The 17,495-nt window shown below is 39.3% G+C and overlaps 2 protein-coding genes and 1 long non-coding RNA gene across 3 annotated transcripts; 1 reads left to right on the forward strand and 2 right to left on the reverse strand.

Moving 5' to 3' along the window:
* Positions 1-116: 116 nt before the first annotated feature.
* Positions 117-2,453, reverse strand: LOC124136164. Its single transcript, XR_006861310.2, has 3 exons — positions 2,300-2,453; positions 1,022-1,132; positions 117-241 (listed from the first exon to the last, which is right to left on the reverse strand). It is a non-coding gene; the product is annotated as an uncharacterized LOC124136164 (long non-coding RNA).
* Positions 2,454-4,496: 2,043 nt separating this feature from the next.
* LOC124136168 (small nuclear ribonucleoprotein F) lies at positions 4,497-8,194 on the reverse strand. Its single transcript, XM_046502016.2, has 4 exons — positions 8,069-8,194; positions 7,265-7,390; positions 6,145-6,209; positions 4,497-5,549 (listed from the first exon to the last, which is right to left on the reverse strand). Exons 1-4 carry the CDS (start codon positions 8,072-8,074, stop codon positions 5,480-5,482), a joined length of 267 nt encoding a protein of 88 aa, XP_046357972.1. The 5' UTR covers positions 8,075-8,194; the 3' UTR covers positions 4,497-5,479.
* A 181-nt stretch (positions 8,195-8,375) lies between these two features.
* Positions 8,376-14,289, forward strand: LOC124136212 (mediator of RNA polymerase II transcription subunit 20-like). The gene is made up of 4 exons (XM_046502080.2): positions 8,376-8,455; positions 9,071-9,216; positions 11,480-11,730; positions 13,514-14,289. The coding sequence occupies exons 1-4, from the start codon at positions 8,442-8,444 to the stop codon at positions 13,748-13,750; spliced, it is 648 nt and encodes a 215-aa protein (XP_046358036.1). The 5' UTR covers positions 8,376-8,441; the 3' UTR covers positions 13,751-14,289.
* The last annotated feature ends 3,206 nt before the right edge of the window (positions 14,290-17,495 follow it).

The following is a 17,495-nucleotide window of genomic DNA, read 5'->3' on the forward strand; positions in this document are numbered from 1 at the left end:
TGATACTGTTGTTTTAACTGTCTGAACAATGAAATAAAACTATTCAAATATGTTAACATTTTAACTGAAGATTAAACTTACATTCTATTGACAAAAAAACAACTGTAAGCACTGCACAAGTTGTAATATGTTTATATACTACATGTACACCATATATATTACACACACATGTATTCACATTGTCACACAATGTAGCTGTTATCTCTTGATACAGTCTCTCACTACAGTCAGGTCACAGAATCTGAAAGAGAAATCAGTTCATGAATAATAGTATTAGTCATGGTAGTAATACTGGTATCAACATGATCATGTTGATAGTCATTTGATATATTGTTTAATGACAATAACAATAGAACTCAATGCTTACACTACAAGTCTCTGATGTAAGTAATTTTCCCATAATTTTCTGACTGCACTTTTTTATATTTAAGTTATAGGAAAGCATCAGTCAGCTTCAGTGTATGCATCTGATAATTTTATATGTGTATCCAAATGGTTTTTGCAAGGGCTTCATTAAACATGGTGAAACAATTCTTAATCGGACATTTTGTACCCAACTCTTGAGATCTACATTGGGTTCCGGGGGTAGGGTTGTGAAGTAGGGGGTTGAGTACCCTGGTAGGGTTGTGTAGTAGGGCTGTCGGGTACCCGGGTAGGGTTGGGTAGTAGGGGGTAGTACTCCTCAGGACCCACCCAACCCAAGTACCCGAGTTAACCATCCCAGTCCTACCTGTTACCTAAGACATGCAAGTCTTGAAATGACTAAAAGTCAAATTCTCATTCGTATGGAGACATCTGATAAGTTTCGCATTGATGTGTAGCTTCAAGTGGACAAGCGGACATACCTGCTTAGCATGGTCAAGTGGACAAGCGGACATACCTGCTTAGCATGGTCAAGTGGACAAGCGGACATACCTGCTTCAGCATGGTCAAGTGGACAAGCGGACATACCTGCTTAGCATGGTCAAGTGGACAAGCGGACATACCTGCTTAGCATGGTCAAGTGGACAAGCGGACATACCTGCTTCAGCATGTTCAAGAGGTTGGCAACACCTCAGCAGCCTCTACTGCAGCTACCTCCCGGGCAACATACACAGCACCACAGAACACAAGAAGACTCTTCACCAGTGACCTGCAACAGTACTAGTGTGTTAGGGCTCGAACAATACTTTCAAATAACAATGTGTATAACACCTCGTAAAGGAAACAATGAGGACAATCCCCTTCTTATGGGTGTACAAATGGTATCACTGGTTACTGAGAAAATGTCCGCATCTCAGAAATGATTGCTCCTCCCTCCAAAAACTGTATATTTTAAAACACTTTTTTAAAAGTGTTATTTCTTAGGGGTGAAATGATAAGCCAAGGTCATGATATGATACGTATCACGACATATAGCTGTACACATATTTAGGTCAAATCACATGGGAACTTCTTGCCTTGAAATATTTCAGAGATGTACAATGCGAAGAGCTAACTGTAGACACATGTTCGTCGCGGCTATTTTTAGTAGTGAACTTGAAACCCTAATTTTATAACATATTTTGTAGTAAGTAGTTTCCTTTAGCATGTGTATCGTCTTGCATCGATACAGATAGAAAATGTATCGTGTTCGTATCGTCGCTTGAAGACTCACTCACCAAAGCACCAATGCATCATTTCACCCCTATTATTTCTGGTATACTATCAATGTTGACAGTATATTTGCAATGATGTGGCCTTTACTTTACAGCATTAGAATATTGACAATACTGATGTCAAAGGTAACTGCATCATTGAATAGGCTATATTGTCAAGGTTGTTATGAAAGCAATAACCAACTCCATCGTACAGGGGCAACAAGTTACTTCAATCAGTGTACATTGATCTATAAACATATAATTTGTATGATTCATACACAGACTCAAAACCATTCAACATTCTGTTTACTCGTAGGAATAAATCTGAACCAAGTTTATATCCAATGAGTCAGGACAGAACACAGCCTAACACATGAAGTGATCAACAGAATAAGCAAAGACAATTTTTTGTCACTTGTAGATAAAAGCCGAATCATGTAATTACTAGTCAAATAAAATGATTAATTAGTAAACACAACTGTGGCAGTTGTTTCATCATGATCTTATAGTATAGTGATCAGCTGAGCTGGTGATGAGCTGAACGAATTCTGAGGCCGTGAGGGAATGACTGAATGGTGACTGAATCCTGTCTACAGCAAAGGAATGCTTCTGTCGCTGCGAATTAAGTTTGAATGATACCGAAAAAGAAATTGTAAAGCAGATGCAGATTCGTCACTAACCATCTGAATGGGTCAGTCCATAAACTCTTGGTGAACGATACAATCGCAGAAGCCATGCTTGTCGGGTGAGATCGGCATTCGGAAACTATCGGTAGTTTTCAACACTTTACCTTATCCTAGACCAAGTACGAGATCACCAAGCTCACACAAGGCAGTTCCGATTGACAAAGAAACATGACTGGGCTCTGTCGTTGTGCATTGTGTACAAAGCGCAAAACCAGATGAAAATGTGAAGCGCTCGTACAAGTTTTAATTCAGTTTTACCAGGGTTACGTACCTGGGTGTTTTTGTTTCGAATTTCGAAAATAACGGTGTGTTTTTGGAAATTATCTTTTTATTCACTGTCCAATAACGAGTTACTGAGAGAGCTGCACCCTCAACCCTTTGTCCAAATGTGCAGGCCTTCCCTTCCTTCATCTTGAACACAATGTTAACCCCATTTCACCTCACATCACAGGTGTCATCACACTAATTTGCTGTTCAGAGTTACGTCCCTTAGACATACCAGGATCATGTGATGATTGGTTCGAATCCCAGAAAAACACTCATCATGCTTATCAGTAACCTGTGCTCATGACTTCATCAAAGTGGTGAATGTCGTGCATCACTTCAGGCTTTCCTCCCGTATGAAGGGAACACACCTGATCAAATCAGGGTTATCAACAGAAATACTTCTAAAGGCAGGGTTAATAATGCAGAGAGTATTTTCAACAAACATATTGTCCTTGAGGGCTGGTGAGGTAGTGTAGTGGACTAGGTGACCATTGTTTCTTCATACAGTTGACATAAATAATGCTGATCAACTTCAGTTCAGTAGACAGATTTACAGACTGAACCAACAGCAGACTAAGGACCGGTCTTGTATAAGTGGGGTGGGAAGACGTTTTCAACATCCTTCATCTGAACAAGCATTGTTCGTCTTGAGTCTTCCAATATGATGATCTCTCCAGACTCAAAGATAGCTCACAAGCATTATGAATTCCAAAACTTTATTTTAATAGTCACTGGGAAGGATTTCATATGCCACTGTTGGCAACATTCCAACAGAACACCCAGGAGAGGCTTCTGTTCTACTGTACATTTCATGTGTCCTTAACTTAGGCTTTTCTTCCACATCAAACTGACAGCTGTGATGTAACTGGAATATTGTTCAAAGCAAGTTAAACCCAACTAACTCACTCACATATGTCATGAGCAGGTCACCTGCCAATCCCATTAAAATCAGATCTTAGTTCTCTACCACAAAACTGTTTAATTTTGGTAGTGAGAATTATGATCTGACTTTAAAAAGATTGGTAACCTGCAGAAATCTATTTGTATTTCGTCTAATTTGTCGAGATCGTCATAAGCACAATACATTAAATGATCTATTGTTTCATTTTGTGGACATTTGTGTTAAACCTGGGTAAAGACCTGAGGTATCAGTTGATTACTTCAAGTACAGACTAAACGAGCGAATTACCATGTGTCACCTATTTTAATATCAGTGTGAAAGTATTGTTAGTTAATAAAGTTATTTCCACTTGAAAATCTCCATTCCAGACTTGGATTTGTATTCCAACATCAGTGGTTGTGATTCCCAATAAGACCCACGTCTTCCACCACAAGCCTGGGTCAGTAGAAGTAAGAGGACCAGGCTGAAGTGTCATGTATCAACTGAACAGGTCTGGTGTTACTCTGGAGGCTGAACCTTGGGTACAATGATGCACTATCTTTATTTGTTTGTTTGGTTTGTTGTTTAACGCCGCACTCAGCAGTATTCCAGCTATATGACAGCAGTCTGTAAATAATCAAGTCTGGACCAGATAATCCAGTGATTGACATCATGAGCATCGATCCACGCAATTGGGATACGATGACATGCATCAACCAAGTCAGTGAGCCTGACCACCCGATCCCGTTAGTCGCCTTGTACGACAAGCATAGTCACCTTTTACGGCAAGCATGGGTTGCTGAAGACCTACTCTACCCCGGAATCTTCACGGACAATGATGCACTGTCAGCCTGGTCAAATCATTTTGACACACATACTACCAAAAGAAGTCAAAGAACACTTGATTTTTGAGTACTCTAGTTTGATGTCGATTCAGCAGTGTCACATATTGCCGGTTGAACATCTGCCTTCACCACCAACATGTTGAAGTCTTGCAAGTCATCAAGTTCAATCACATGTTTTATCAACAACAAAGACACGCTGCTTAATCGAAATCTTTATCTTTCATAAAAAAAACTAGACGTTCAAGATACACATCTCATTTCAGCATCATGAAACACACGATACATTATACATTGTATTTGAAATACCTGAAAAAACAAAGACCCTGAATCAGGGGGCAGTGTAGCGAAACCTTTACGACTACAATTCTCCCTTGGTGTCCCACCAACACGAGGAACCCCAGCTTGAAGCATGCCCCGACGAGGTCGTGTTCAACATCAACAGGGGTATGCGAGGTTTGCGGCTGTGATCAGCTGATATTATTTTAATCTAGGAAACCCTCAAATATTGAACATTAGGGTTATGACAAGGACCCCTTGACTTTCAGGCTGAATTCCAAACCAGGGGAGTGTCTGACAACATCCTTGAGGCCAAAATAAATTTATTATTAGATTTTCATAAAATGTTGCACCCAATTCTTTCATATGACTATAGTTCTTCTGTCTTCCAATTGTGGGTGTTCTTTAACTATTGAGTAGTATATATGCTTTTTAAATGTCCAAAGCATCTGTGTACATTAACTGTTGATGCATATGCTTCACATGAAACAAATGTTTGACAGGACTAAGTATATGGTCTATGTCATCAAACAAAAAAAGAAAGGATCACACATTGCAATTTTCTTTCCCTGCACTTTTCAAATAATTATGTGAGGCAGGATGTTTGGTAATGAGACTGTAGAAGATGAAAATCTCAGGTAATAATTAATTTATTTTGGCCTGATTCACATCGGTTTAATAACAGTATGTATGAAACAAGTCAATGATGGATGACAGGAAGTGTCCACACAGTCCTTGTACAAAGCATTCCATGAAGAGATGTGGAATACAACACAATGTGAGATAACAGGACCCTGCAGGAATGCTTGGTGGCTGGGTCAATCAGTCCAACATCTTGATGTGTACAATGTTTCAGACCGGGCACAGTGTTCGGGTACATTTCATGTCCATTTAAAAATTCCTTGTTTATACGTCCTTCATCTCCCCCTCCTCCTCTTCCTCTTCCACGCCCCGGATGTACAACACGTTGTTACATCTGCAAGTAAACACACAAACATCAACTCATGATCACAACAATAAGCCAATGAAGAGACCCTAAGGGACACTGCCATATTCTAACATTTCACTCAAAAATATTTGCCTTCTCCATGTTCTCCGTAAGTGAAAGTTTTTGACTTATGATAATAATTTGAGGTGAGTGAGTTTGGTTTAACTCAGCTTTTTAAATATTATTCCAGTTACATCACCGTTTGTCATCTTAATTTAATAGGAAAGCCCGAAGTGGTGCAGGTCTCAGATGTTTACCACTTCGGTGAAACCTATGAGCACGGGTATGGTGCTGACAAACCTAAAAACATAATCAGACGAACTGGGATTCGAACCCACAAGCATAGGTTTCTGGCATGCCCAAGGGACACATTAACTAATGAGTCTATGCATAGTCCAATCAAAATCTCATAACGAAATCGACATCCAGTTCGTAAACTGCCATGAAGATTTTGGTTCAGGAAAATGTTTACATGTACAAATCTGGGGATTGATGCATTTTATGTATTTATCAGAGCTATTTGACACCGGTTTTCGGACCAGTTGCTAAAGTTGCAGACTGATGTAAGAATGTGGAGTGTTACCTGATGAGAACCTCCCCCAAGTTGCCAGCCAATGCACCATCAATGTATTCTTCTGTGTTGGCCAACTGAAACAAAGAAAACATGTCACACTGATATTTGTACCCAAACTGCACCATGTAATCGTATGATCTGCAATCTCAGACACATACCAGTGTTCGAAATACCTGCCTGCCCGACCGTCCGAGACGGGTTGATTTCAACTCGGGCTGCCAGATTTTCAAATCCCCCTGCCCGAAGGTCAGGTTATATTTCATATGTGAAAATATTCTAAATATTTCCCAATGATAAGCATTAATTCACATGTAAAGATGAATGATAAAATGTAACCAAAAAGAAACCCCATTAGCTTATCCTGAGAAACATATGATCATAGTGGGCAGGCAGGTTTTGGTCAGGGCTGGCAAGTATTTCAGCTAGCCAGTCCTGTGGTCTGGCTGAAATTTTGGGGAGTTTCATACCCTGCACATACACATGGTGAAATGACTGAACATGCCAAAAGTGATGTTTGAATGCCTGATTCAATCTTTTAGATCACTTCTTTATCATGTTTATACATGTGCCAATGTATACTAGTGTATCTCACTAGTGATGATAAAAACTGTTAGCAGTAGCTATCCATAGAATTTCAAGAGAAAAATGATGACTACAAAAGAAATAACCAGTGACCATTCATTCTAGGGGGGTAATTGGTTCAAATGTAGGAACAATCTCTCCCACAGCTTCTACCTATCTCTGATTGAACTCAATTTGAAGACCTAAACTGATATCTCAAGATGCTCGTAATTGTGTTTCAGAAATTAGCTCCTTTGTACGCAAGCTGAAAAAGCTTTATTGGGTATTTACGCAGGCTGTTTTTATACATTTGAGTTTTTCATTTAATGTATGTGTTTCTGTACGCAAGTTAATTGAGAGTAATTGGGCTTTGAATATTTTTTTTGTTGGGGGGTGGGTATTTTACGCAAATACGCTGCTTATCTGTAGCTCTGCATGCAATTAACCAAGGCACTGAGTCTGACAGCCTGGTCCATTTAGTTGCAGGGGAACAATATTCTTACTCGGACTCTCCTCAGGTTACAAGCTATGTACGACGACACACACAGAAATGGGAACTTGTGTATACCTGAAGGTTCATGTAGCCATCCACAGACACCAGATAGCCCTTGTACTCCATTCCCCACTTGAGTTTCACCATAACTGGCTTGCCTGTCAAACCATTCAGGAAAGGTTTCGGGTTCATAGGAAGAGCCTGCAAGAAAAGTGTTCAGAACAGTTTGTTTCAGCATGTTCAGTGACATCACAACACAAGGTCTCGGTCAGCAGGATCAGAGCATATTTCTACCTCAAACCAGCTGATTGCAATTTCTGCATATACATTGTCCTGATTAAATCCCATAGAGGTGTGGGTGAGCTTGAATAGAATAGTAAGCCTTATCTGAGAAGGTGAATTTCATAATAAAGTAAACACGTTATCATAATACAAATTGGTATGAAATTTGAGCTTGAATGCACATGTTTACACCCCACTTGTGGCTTGCTTACAAAGCATTATGACCATGATGACAGCAGAAGAGCACAGCAATGTACATCAATCGGCATAGACTGATAGAGTCTAAATATGGACTAACTTTCATAGTGCAAAATGTTCAGTGATGGTATAAGTAATATCATCAGGCAGATGGTTTATTTGGGAAACGGAAATCGGACGTAAAACTCTTCATTGAAGAGGCCAAATATTACTCATGCAAAATACAGATTTCAAATAATTAGAAATGAATTGGAATTAAGGAAACGTCGGCTGGCAGGGTTAGAGAAACAGATTCTAGTTCGTTTAGCCGGCTTTACATGTTTACGAATCTAACTCCTTAATTAATGAGTAACATGTAGAGCAGGAAATATAATGATTGCTAATCATGGAAATACATACAGCCATGTTGTCTGTCCTGTATTGTCTGTTGTTGTAGATAAATTTCTTTCGGACTCAAACCCAATTTTCTCCCGGCAAAGCGTGGTCTCGACGAACAAGGCATGCGCACTTTTACTTCCGGTTAAGTGTATAAAGTGAAATGTAAATACACATTTTCTTAATAAATGTAAATTCTTCGAATATCGACAGGTTTTGGAAAATAGACGATTATTCATTTATATGTGTGCAATATATTTCAATTGAAATTCCGCATAACATACTTAAGAGTATTTTAAAAATATTTTACACATATTGTTCGTTTCAGTGACCGTATTCCATATTATGGTCAAACAACATGGCGCTGCCCTGAAGTCTCCTTGCTGAAGTGAAAACAATGGGAGTTGTATGGTGTGTATTTGCTTCGCCCACAGGCTTAAGACTTAGTGTGTAAATTGCATGATAGTCCCTGTTAATGATTTAGGATTGATGGCTGAAGGAATTCATACATCTCACCAGTTCAACCAACAGTGTCTTTCATTATCAAATCAATATGCAGCTCCTGTTAATGGGTGTAACAATTAAGAATAATGTGTAGAAATGTCAGTGGTTAACTTGGTTAAGATCTGTTAGAAACTTATATGCTTATATGCTTCAAACAGTGTGAATTTGTAGAAATATGCAAAACGCATTGTGAAAATTATAAGATGATATTCACCAACTGTGGTTCTTCATCCTCTGAACTCAAATAAAATAACAATAAAAATACACCGAAACATATTTGACATATTTTAGTTTATTAATGAACAAGTGGTTCAAGACCTTTTACACATACCAACAGTATTTTACAATTCATTTTCTACAGTTTTACATGTGATGTTTATATTGTTTTCAATGCTTGTATCGTGGCAGTAAATATTGCAATGCACGGTAAATATTTGGTTAATCATTACACCCCTCGTACCTAGTATCAAAGGAGAAGTGTTGCCAGCTGGTTGTGTGCATAACAATATGCCCTCTGTTTAGTGTGTACCTGTACCCGGTACCGGAGGGGAAGAGTGGTCAGCAGGTAGTGGACACACTCCAGCGACAGACAGAGCAACTCGGAGCAGTGAAGGCAGGCAATTTCTGTGTGGACTGTGAAACATTCCAATCTACTTTCCAACAAGGAGGTAAAGTAAAAAAAATGGGATTTGAAACTTCCTTTTGAGCTTGAATGTAATGCAGTAGTCAGCAATGTTCCAGCATAATCAAATGTGGACCTGGTATACCAGTGACTGAAACCATCAGTAGGGCTGGCTAAATAGATCAATAATTGGAATGATCATCCATGGGAAGAAATATTAACGATTATTGATATTAGAATTGTGTCATCGACAATATCTTACATAAATTATTGTGATAAAATAAGGTTTTAAATTACCGAAGCAGACTTTTTTTTTAACCTTTGCCGAAGACGGAAAGGAACCGATTTCTTATATCTTAAATGTCCAAAAAGTAAACCATGCATACATGTGTCACCGCTCGCAAGTGACGTGAAATATGTTGTTTTGTCTCTCAGCTTTTTCACATATGCTCAAAGTAACTTCTCCGATATTTATCGATAATTGATCGATATTTTGTTAACGATTATCAATCTCTAAGATCTATATTTAACCAAGCCCTAACCATCAGCAATGATCCATGTCGTCACCAAGGCTGACCACTTGTTCCATTTTAGTCAACAAGCAAGGGATTATTTACAGGCCACTGTTGATGTAGCAAGAATATTGGAGATGGTGGCATAAACTACATTCATGCTTCACTTGCATGCTTCTGCAATACTTGCTTACACATGCTGAATAAACATATTCCAATTAAGAAGTTTTATATTTAATCACTTGCTTCATGGATTCAGCTCAAATCATGAATGTGAAAAAATAAATTCCAGTTTAATGTTTTTCTTAATAATGCAGAGCTTGATAATCATGGCTTCCCTGCCAGATCACTTACCAACAAAGGGGTGTAATCATATGAGTGTAGGCGAACTACCACACCACATCACCATTTCTGTAGGCAAAGTTACTGAAGGTGAAAGTAGACCTCACCCCTGACTGAGAAAAGTGGAATATGCTCAATGACCCATAAATGGTTGCACAAATTCTATTCATCATGTTAATAGCTTTTGACTACTATTCATCCTTGTCTTCCGACAGTGTGTAACTTTGTTCCCATGTGAAACATCTTCCTGGGGCAAGGGAGTAAACTGTCTCTAAAAGTCCAGTTTCCATCCTCACCGAACAAGGCTGGAATTTCTATGCTTGATCGTAGCGCCACAACTGATGATTACGAGTTATATCCCTTCTATGTACCCTCCTCCTGACCAATCAGATTCCACCTCTCATATCACTTGCATTTGCTTCAAACAAAATAGTGGCACCCAGTCAAGATGATCTGATGGATGATCAAGATATATTTTATAATAAAACAGGTCTTGCCTTACAAAAACATCTTCCCAAGGCAAGGGAGTTAACTGACTTTTAAAATCCAGTTTCCACCCTTGCCGATCTAGGCTGGAATTACTGGGCTCAATTGTTGCGCCACCAGTGGCTATTACCAATTATGTCCATTCTAAGCCTCTCCTATGGACCAATCAAATTCCACCTCTTGTATCACTTGCATTTGCTTCACACAAAATGGTGGCGCCCAGTCAGGACGATCTGATCGATAAGCAAGATCTATATTGTGATAAAACAGGTCTTACATCGCAAAATGCATCACATCACGTGAGCACCTTGATTAGAAACATGAAAGGATTTGGAAAATATCTGCTGACAACGAGTTGGCGGAGCACATGCTATGCAAAACCTGCAATCGTTCGAAATCTGCACGACAGTTTACGAACCGGATTTTGATTTCGGTGCGCGATTTTGATTGGACTATGCATAGACTCGTTAGTCCAGACAAAATTTAACTCCATAATACCAGCCTAGTTCGGCAAGGGTGGAAACTGGACTTTAATAGTCAGTTTACTCTCTTGCCTCGGGAAGATGTACAAAGTACATCAAATCACGTGAGCACCTTAATTAAACACATGAAAAGATTTGGAGTTGACCGTGCAAATTCATACAGTCGAATGAAATCTGCATGTTGAAATTCATGTTTGTACGAACCGGATATCAATTTTGTTATGCAATTTTGTTTGGACTATGCATAGACCCGTTAGTCCAGCCAAAATATAACTCCATTATCCCAGCCTAGTTCTGCAAGGGTGGGAACTAGACTTTTACAGTCAGTTAACTCCCTTGCCTCGGGAAGATGATGTGAACTTAGTAATGGTATGATACTGTTAACATTCCTGTCACAAACCTTATCTTGCTTATTCTTCTTATTTCTTAATTTGTAAACAAATAATATAATCTGAATGTCTAAGCGATGCATGGATTATGATTACAGCCCAACAGAAACAGTTGAGCATCCTTCACAACAGTGAGTATCCAGCCACATGTTTCGCCATCTTGGATTCGGGGACGAGCCTGGTGGCTGATGATCTGTTCGATGGCCTGGTGCAGAAGCTCAAAAACTACTACCAGCAGAGGAAAGGTTTCAAGATTGAATCAAAGGGACAGAGATACGAGTTGGGGGACTTTGTTATAAAGATTGGCTCTGTGACGCTGACATCAAATTTCAAAGGAATTTTAGTGGAGGTAAAGTTTTTTACTTTCCATGCTTTAGAAGTGGATTTCTTATGACTGCAAACACTTTAACCAGGAATTCTAATCTTACAAATGCAAGTTTTGGACATTTCACATTATCAAATACAAAAGTATTGCTAAATTAATGAAAAAAACACTACTGAAACACTTTGATGATGCATATTGGATTTTGATTCTTGGGAAGTAATAAGTGACTGAAAGTTTATGTCCAGTTAGACAACGCGAATGAGGATTCAAGCTCACACAACTTTACTTCAATGTTGCATGCATTCAAGCCTGACTACCACATGACGATCCAGCTTGGAATAGGTCTTCAGCAACCCATGCTTGCCGTAAAAAAAAAAAGGTGGCTAAAGGGATGGGGTGGTCAGGCTCGCTGACTTGGTTGATGCATGGTATTGTACCCCAATTGCATAGTTATTGTACCCCAATTGCATAGATCAATGCTCATGATGTCAGTCAGGGGATTGTCTGGTCCAGACTCGATTATTTACAGACCGCCGTCATATAGCTGGAATATTGCTGAGTGCAGTGTTAAACAACAAAGAAAGAAAGAAACAAACCACATACAAATTTCTTTGTTTTCTGTCAGTTCGTTGAAAACTATTTCCCAAATTCCACTTTGTGTTTTCATCATTTGTCAGTATGTATGAGCAATTCCGTGACCAATGCTGAATGTTTTACCATGTATCTCCATTACTCCATAAATGACCATCTGTCATTATTTAGCTTTGTCAATGTGGAAGTAATGTAAAATGTCAACAGTTTGTGTACACCCATAAAGGGAGACAAGTTGCGGTGAAGTCACTCTTGTAAGACAATAGTTTCATTGAAGGATGAAGTGAAAGATCAAATGTTATGTTCACTACTGTGAAATATCAAGTGTTATGTTCACTACAGTGAAATATCAAGTGTTACGTTCACTACAGTGAAATATCAAGTGTTATGTTCACTACAGTGAAATATCAAGTGTTACGTTCACTACAGTGAAATATCAAGTGTTACGTTCACTACAGTGAAATATCAAGTGTTATGTTCACTACAGTGAAATATCAAGTGTTACGTTCACTACAGTGAAATATCAAGTGTTACGTTCACTACAGTGAAATATCAAGTGTTACGTTCACTACAGTGAAATATCAAGTGTTACGTTCACTACTGTGAAATATCAAGTGTTACGTTCACTACAGTGAAATATCAAGTGTTACGTTCACTACAGTGAAATATCAAGTGTTACGTTCACTACAGTGAAATATCAAGTGTTATGTTCACTCCCGTGAAATATCAAGTGTTATGTTAACTGCAGTGAAATATCAAGTGTTACGTTCACTACCGTGAAATATCAAGTGTTATGTTCACTACTATAACGGTAACGCTATTTTTCAGGGCATTATCATTTACAGAAGCCTGAGGTCTTCTATTAACTGAAAAAACCGAGGGCTTCTGCAAATGATAATGCCCTGTAAAATAGCGTTACTGTTATTATAGCTAAAATGGATAGAATTTGTTATCAAATAAAGATAAACAATATCGGTTTTGAAACATTTTGTGCAATCAACACGAATTTCACTGACCCACTTTTACAAAAATGGAAACGTCTTTCACACTGAAGTATATAATAAAGGTCTGTATGTTCTGTCCAGGTAGTGGTGTATCACGTGTATGTTCTGCTGCAGGTAGTGGTGTATCACGTGTATGTTCTGCTGCAGGTAGTGGTGTATCACGTGTATGTTCTGTCCAGGTAGTGGTGTATCATGTGTATGTTCTGCTGCAGGTTGAGTACTGTCCGTGTGTTGTCCCGAGCGACTGCTGGAACCTGATGAAGGAACTGTTACAGAGCATCTTGGGGAGCAGCATCACAGACAACCCACCATCTTACCTCAAAACCAAGATGGACATTTTGTACTCTACAACTGACACTATGAGCCAGTATCTAGAACACTTCAACAACATCCGGAGATCGGCATCAACAACGGGGTCCGCAACTCCGCCAACTATGATGGCACGGTAGCAGATGCTATACATTTCTAAGGATTCCTGTGCAGTACATTTCCTCAGTGCTCCGTTCTTGTTTTGGAAGGGCGACCAACATGGTGATTGGGTGGTCAAATACACCTGGTACAATTTCATCGGGCAACCTGGAAGACATCATTTCACCCTCATGTGTAGGTTAACAATTCCGGTTACCCTTTTAGTTTTTCTGACCCATGTTAGACTTACTTACTGTAGCCAAGAGTTGCAGAATGTGGTGAAAAACACATTCACTTACTTGCTGTAGGATGTTTTATGTTGACAGCCTGATGTTCATTTCCCATAGAGGTGAGGTGAAATTGGGTTTAACGTCACGTCCAAGATTATTGCACTTATATAGCGATGTGCATGCACGTGTAAGTAACATGGTGAGCACTGTGCCAATTGTCTGGGTTATCTGGATGACATTTTAGGATAACTATCTACAAGTGAAACAGGTAAGAAAGTGTGGTATTTGAGGAAATTCTTATTGTGAACCAAGAAAGGGTCATCATGGTGAATAAATGTTTTTTTTATATAGTCATGAGAATGTGTTGTCTTTACTTAATTTTAAGAACTGAATCCACTTTAATGATTAATGACAGATCTAATAAGCCGCACCCACATGCCACACCAGCTGTTGAATGTCAGTACTAACATTGTGGGGATTCTTGGTTACACAGGTCCACAGTATCCTGTGCTTGTAACAAGCCTCCAAGAATTCCAGATCAGCATTGGTGCCCAGGAACTATTCTTGTAATGACTATTATGAGGACTGGGTAGTCAGACTTGGCAGATAGGTTGTCCTCATTTCTTGATGTCATGGGTGGGTGTTCATGCCATCAGTCACTGGTTTGCCTTGCCCCTCATACATTATTACAGGCAGCTGTGATATTGCTGGAATATTGCTGACTGCAGAGTTAAACGTTCACTCACTCACTTTAGAGCCAGCTGTGAATGAAGATCGGGTAACTGCTGAGTTGGTGTGTAAATCTTTACTTGGATGATTGATAGGGGAGGTGATATGGGTTTTAGCATCGCTTTCAAGGTTATTGAACTTATATACTGACATGCATGCACGTATGTGTGGCTACTTGTACTAGTCCGGACTTATGCTGTGTCATAGTGCTAGCCCACTGAGATACCATGCCACAGTTTAACATGAATACCCAACACAGATAATTATTCTGACTCCGAGCCAACCATTCCACGTTTTATCCCCATAAAACTTAGCGCAATACAAGGTAACAGGTACCGTCTTTAAACATCTTTTGGTATTTTGCGGCACCCGTCTCTCGACAGACCCTCTACCCACTAGACCACCTTGGCGTTCGATCGATAACCACGGATGATGCGACAGTTTTTGCTAGCAGTGTTGGCATTCGTTGCCCATACTGAGGGTGCCAACCCCCGCCTCCCCTGAATCCCGAATACCTCAAATCTCATTTTCACGCCTCTGAATCCCAAATACTATTTAATACAAATCTCAAAAGCAAACAGACGAAAACCATAGAACACGTTCCTAGGTTATAAAAAAGGCGCGATTTGAAGTTAAATTGGTAAAAAATATCGAAAAAAAAATCTAATCTCATTAAAATCAGACCTTAGTTCTCGCTATCGCTAAACAAAAATCTGTAGACCTCCCATTAGGGATCACGTCAAAACGACCAATCAGAGCGTCGCTTACCAGATTATGAAAGTGACAGTCGGAATGTGATTTCTAATCATGCAACCTCGAAAATCTTAACGCGGGGTATTCCGAACAATAGTTACGGGTCTAACGACTGAATCCACACAATCTAGACCATCTATTATAGCCATTCCAGAATGTTCTTTTGTTCAGGTTTCAAATCCTTAATCGAGAATTTGTCAAAATATGTTTCGAAGCGTAGTCGCCAATTTGAAATTAGTGCCGTTAAGCACGAGAAAGCTGCCTTCTGATTGGTCATTCCATCGGTTCGCGCAAGGTCGGTCTGACATGACCCGTAATGGGATGTCCTCAGATCTTTGTTTAGCGGTAGCGAGAACTAAGATCTGATTTTAATGAGATTGACAAAAATCAAATATATGAAGGATTAAATAATGTTGAATCTGCATACCAAATACGATTATTATTGCGTCCAGCGTCATTCGTGACCAACTCGTGTTATTCCGGGACAAGCCGAATAGCGACTCGTGCCCCTCTCGTGGCCATTTTTGCGACCGGGTTCCGTCTTAGCGCAAACGGGCATACCTAAAACAATTGTCTACTCGTTGCGTAAACTGTGTCTTTGGTATATTTTGTAGTAAGTCAGTCACAATGACGGCGCGTCATAATACATTTATATATCAAGTACAAGACGTCAAAATGGCCGACACGATAAACGTGACGAGAGAGATTTCGGAAGTTGTTAATGAACCTGTGGTGGTTACATGTGTTAGTCATCATTAATCAGTTGGCCGATCATTGAAAGGTGGTTATAAGGATATATACTAAGGTATTTTATACGCTTTTTTTAATTTGAAATTTATACGATATACGGCTTTTCCATAGGACACAAGCTCAGACGTTCACACAGTTTGGCCCTCGCTCTATAACGTTCACACTCCAAAGAACTCACACAAAGTGAAAATCATTTCTTAAAGGGCAAGTTCACACGGAAATTAACCTTTTTTTCTTGTACTTTTTCCACATTAAAAGTGTTAACCTAGAAGTGTCATAGACAAAAATATAAAAATATCACAATTAATCAACATAATTTTCGCATTAAAGCTATTTATATTTTTCACATTTACCAAGTGTTCTATTTCCATAACAAAAACACCATGGCTTATGCCCCTTGCAATATGACGTCATTGGTGCCAATTGATAAACATTATGACGTCATCATGCTTGGTTAGAGCCGCTTCACGTGGTGTAGGTACATGTGTGTAATTCTTGCGTCTCAGATGCCAGCTAGCATAGTGTTATGCTGAGTCACCACTGCGCCGGAGTGTGTCGTAGGCCATGTTGTTTTACCGCAAACTGGTACTTGATATCTTTTGCGTTGAGAATAGACAGGGACCCAGTTGAATTGGCACCAATTACGTCATAATCTAAGGGGGATAACTCAGGCCTGTTTAGCTCGAAAAACGAAGGCCTCATAACGGCATATCATTTTCACACTATTGTGAGCTTCCTACTTTCACTGTGAAAAAATGAGTGTATATTTTCAAACACAGATACTAACTAATTCTAAAATTGCGTTTTGTTTAGAAAACGAAAGAAAGTAACTTTTGCGTGTACACTTCCCCTTTAAGAGAAATTTGGCGCGTTTCTATCCCCGACTGTGACGTCATAATGTTCTGCGTCACAATAAGAGGTGGGACGTCATAATACTGACGCGCGGTGTAGATATAAAGCTTGCAAGGTTTGGGGTGCCTATGAATTCACGCTGGATTTCGAAATAGCCATTATCGATATAAAGGTTATAATTGGTGATTCCTGAACTGAAATTGACAACCCATTCTATATAATGGACTAAACCCATGCCGCTTCATTCAAGCTCTGTTCGCTTTTAATTTTGTCACGGTAGAATGGGGAAAAAAGGTAGATCTACTGTGTTTTCAGTTCAAAGCTAGCTGTAGATTTAATCGCGCTAAATTGAACATTTGAAACCTCTCGCTGCACGTTTACCTCTCTCTCTCACTCACTCACTCACCATAAAGCTGCTGGTATTATTGCTAGTAACGAAGAAGGTTTGGAGAAGTAGCGGACAATATCAAGT

This window comes from Haliotis rufescens, unplaced genomic scaffold (genome assembly GCF_023055435.1).
Source record: "Haliotis rufescens isolate VD_foot unplaced genomic scaffold, xgHalRufe1.0.p SCAF_16, whole genome shotgun sequence".
Taxonomy (NCBI): domain Eukaryota; kingdom Metazoa; phylum Mollusca; class Gastropoda; order Lepetellida; family Haliotidae; genus Haliotis; species Haliotis rufescens.

Coding starts and splice junctions, on each gene's coding strand:
- LOC124136168 (XM_046502016.2), bottom strand. Junction 6,210..7,264: donor ATGGCTACATGAACCTTCAG/GTATACACAAGT, acceptor TCTTTGTTTCAG/TTGGCCAACACAGAAGAATA. Junction 5,550..6,144: donor TTGGGGGAGGTTCTCATCAG/GTAACACTCCAC, acceptor GTTTACTTGCAG/ATGTAACAACGTGTTGTACA.
- LOC124136212 (XM_046502080.2), top strand. Junction 9,217..11,479: donor ATCTACTTTCCAACAAGGAG/GTAAAGTAAAAA, acceptor TTATGATTACAG/CCCAACAGAAACAGTTGAGC. Junction 11,731..13,513: donor TCAAAGGAATTTTAGTGGAG/GTAAAGTTTTTT, acceptor GTTCTGCTGCAG/GTTGAGTACTGTCCGTGTGT.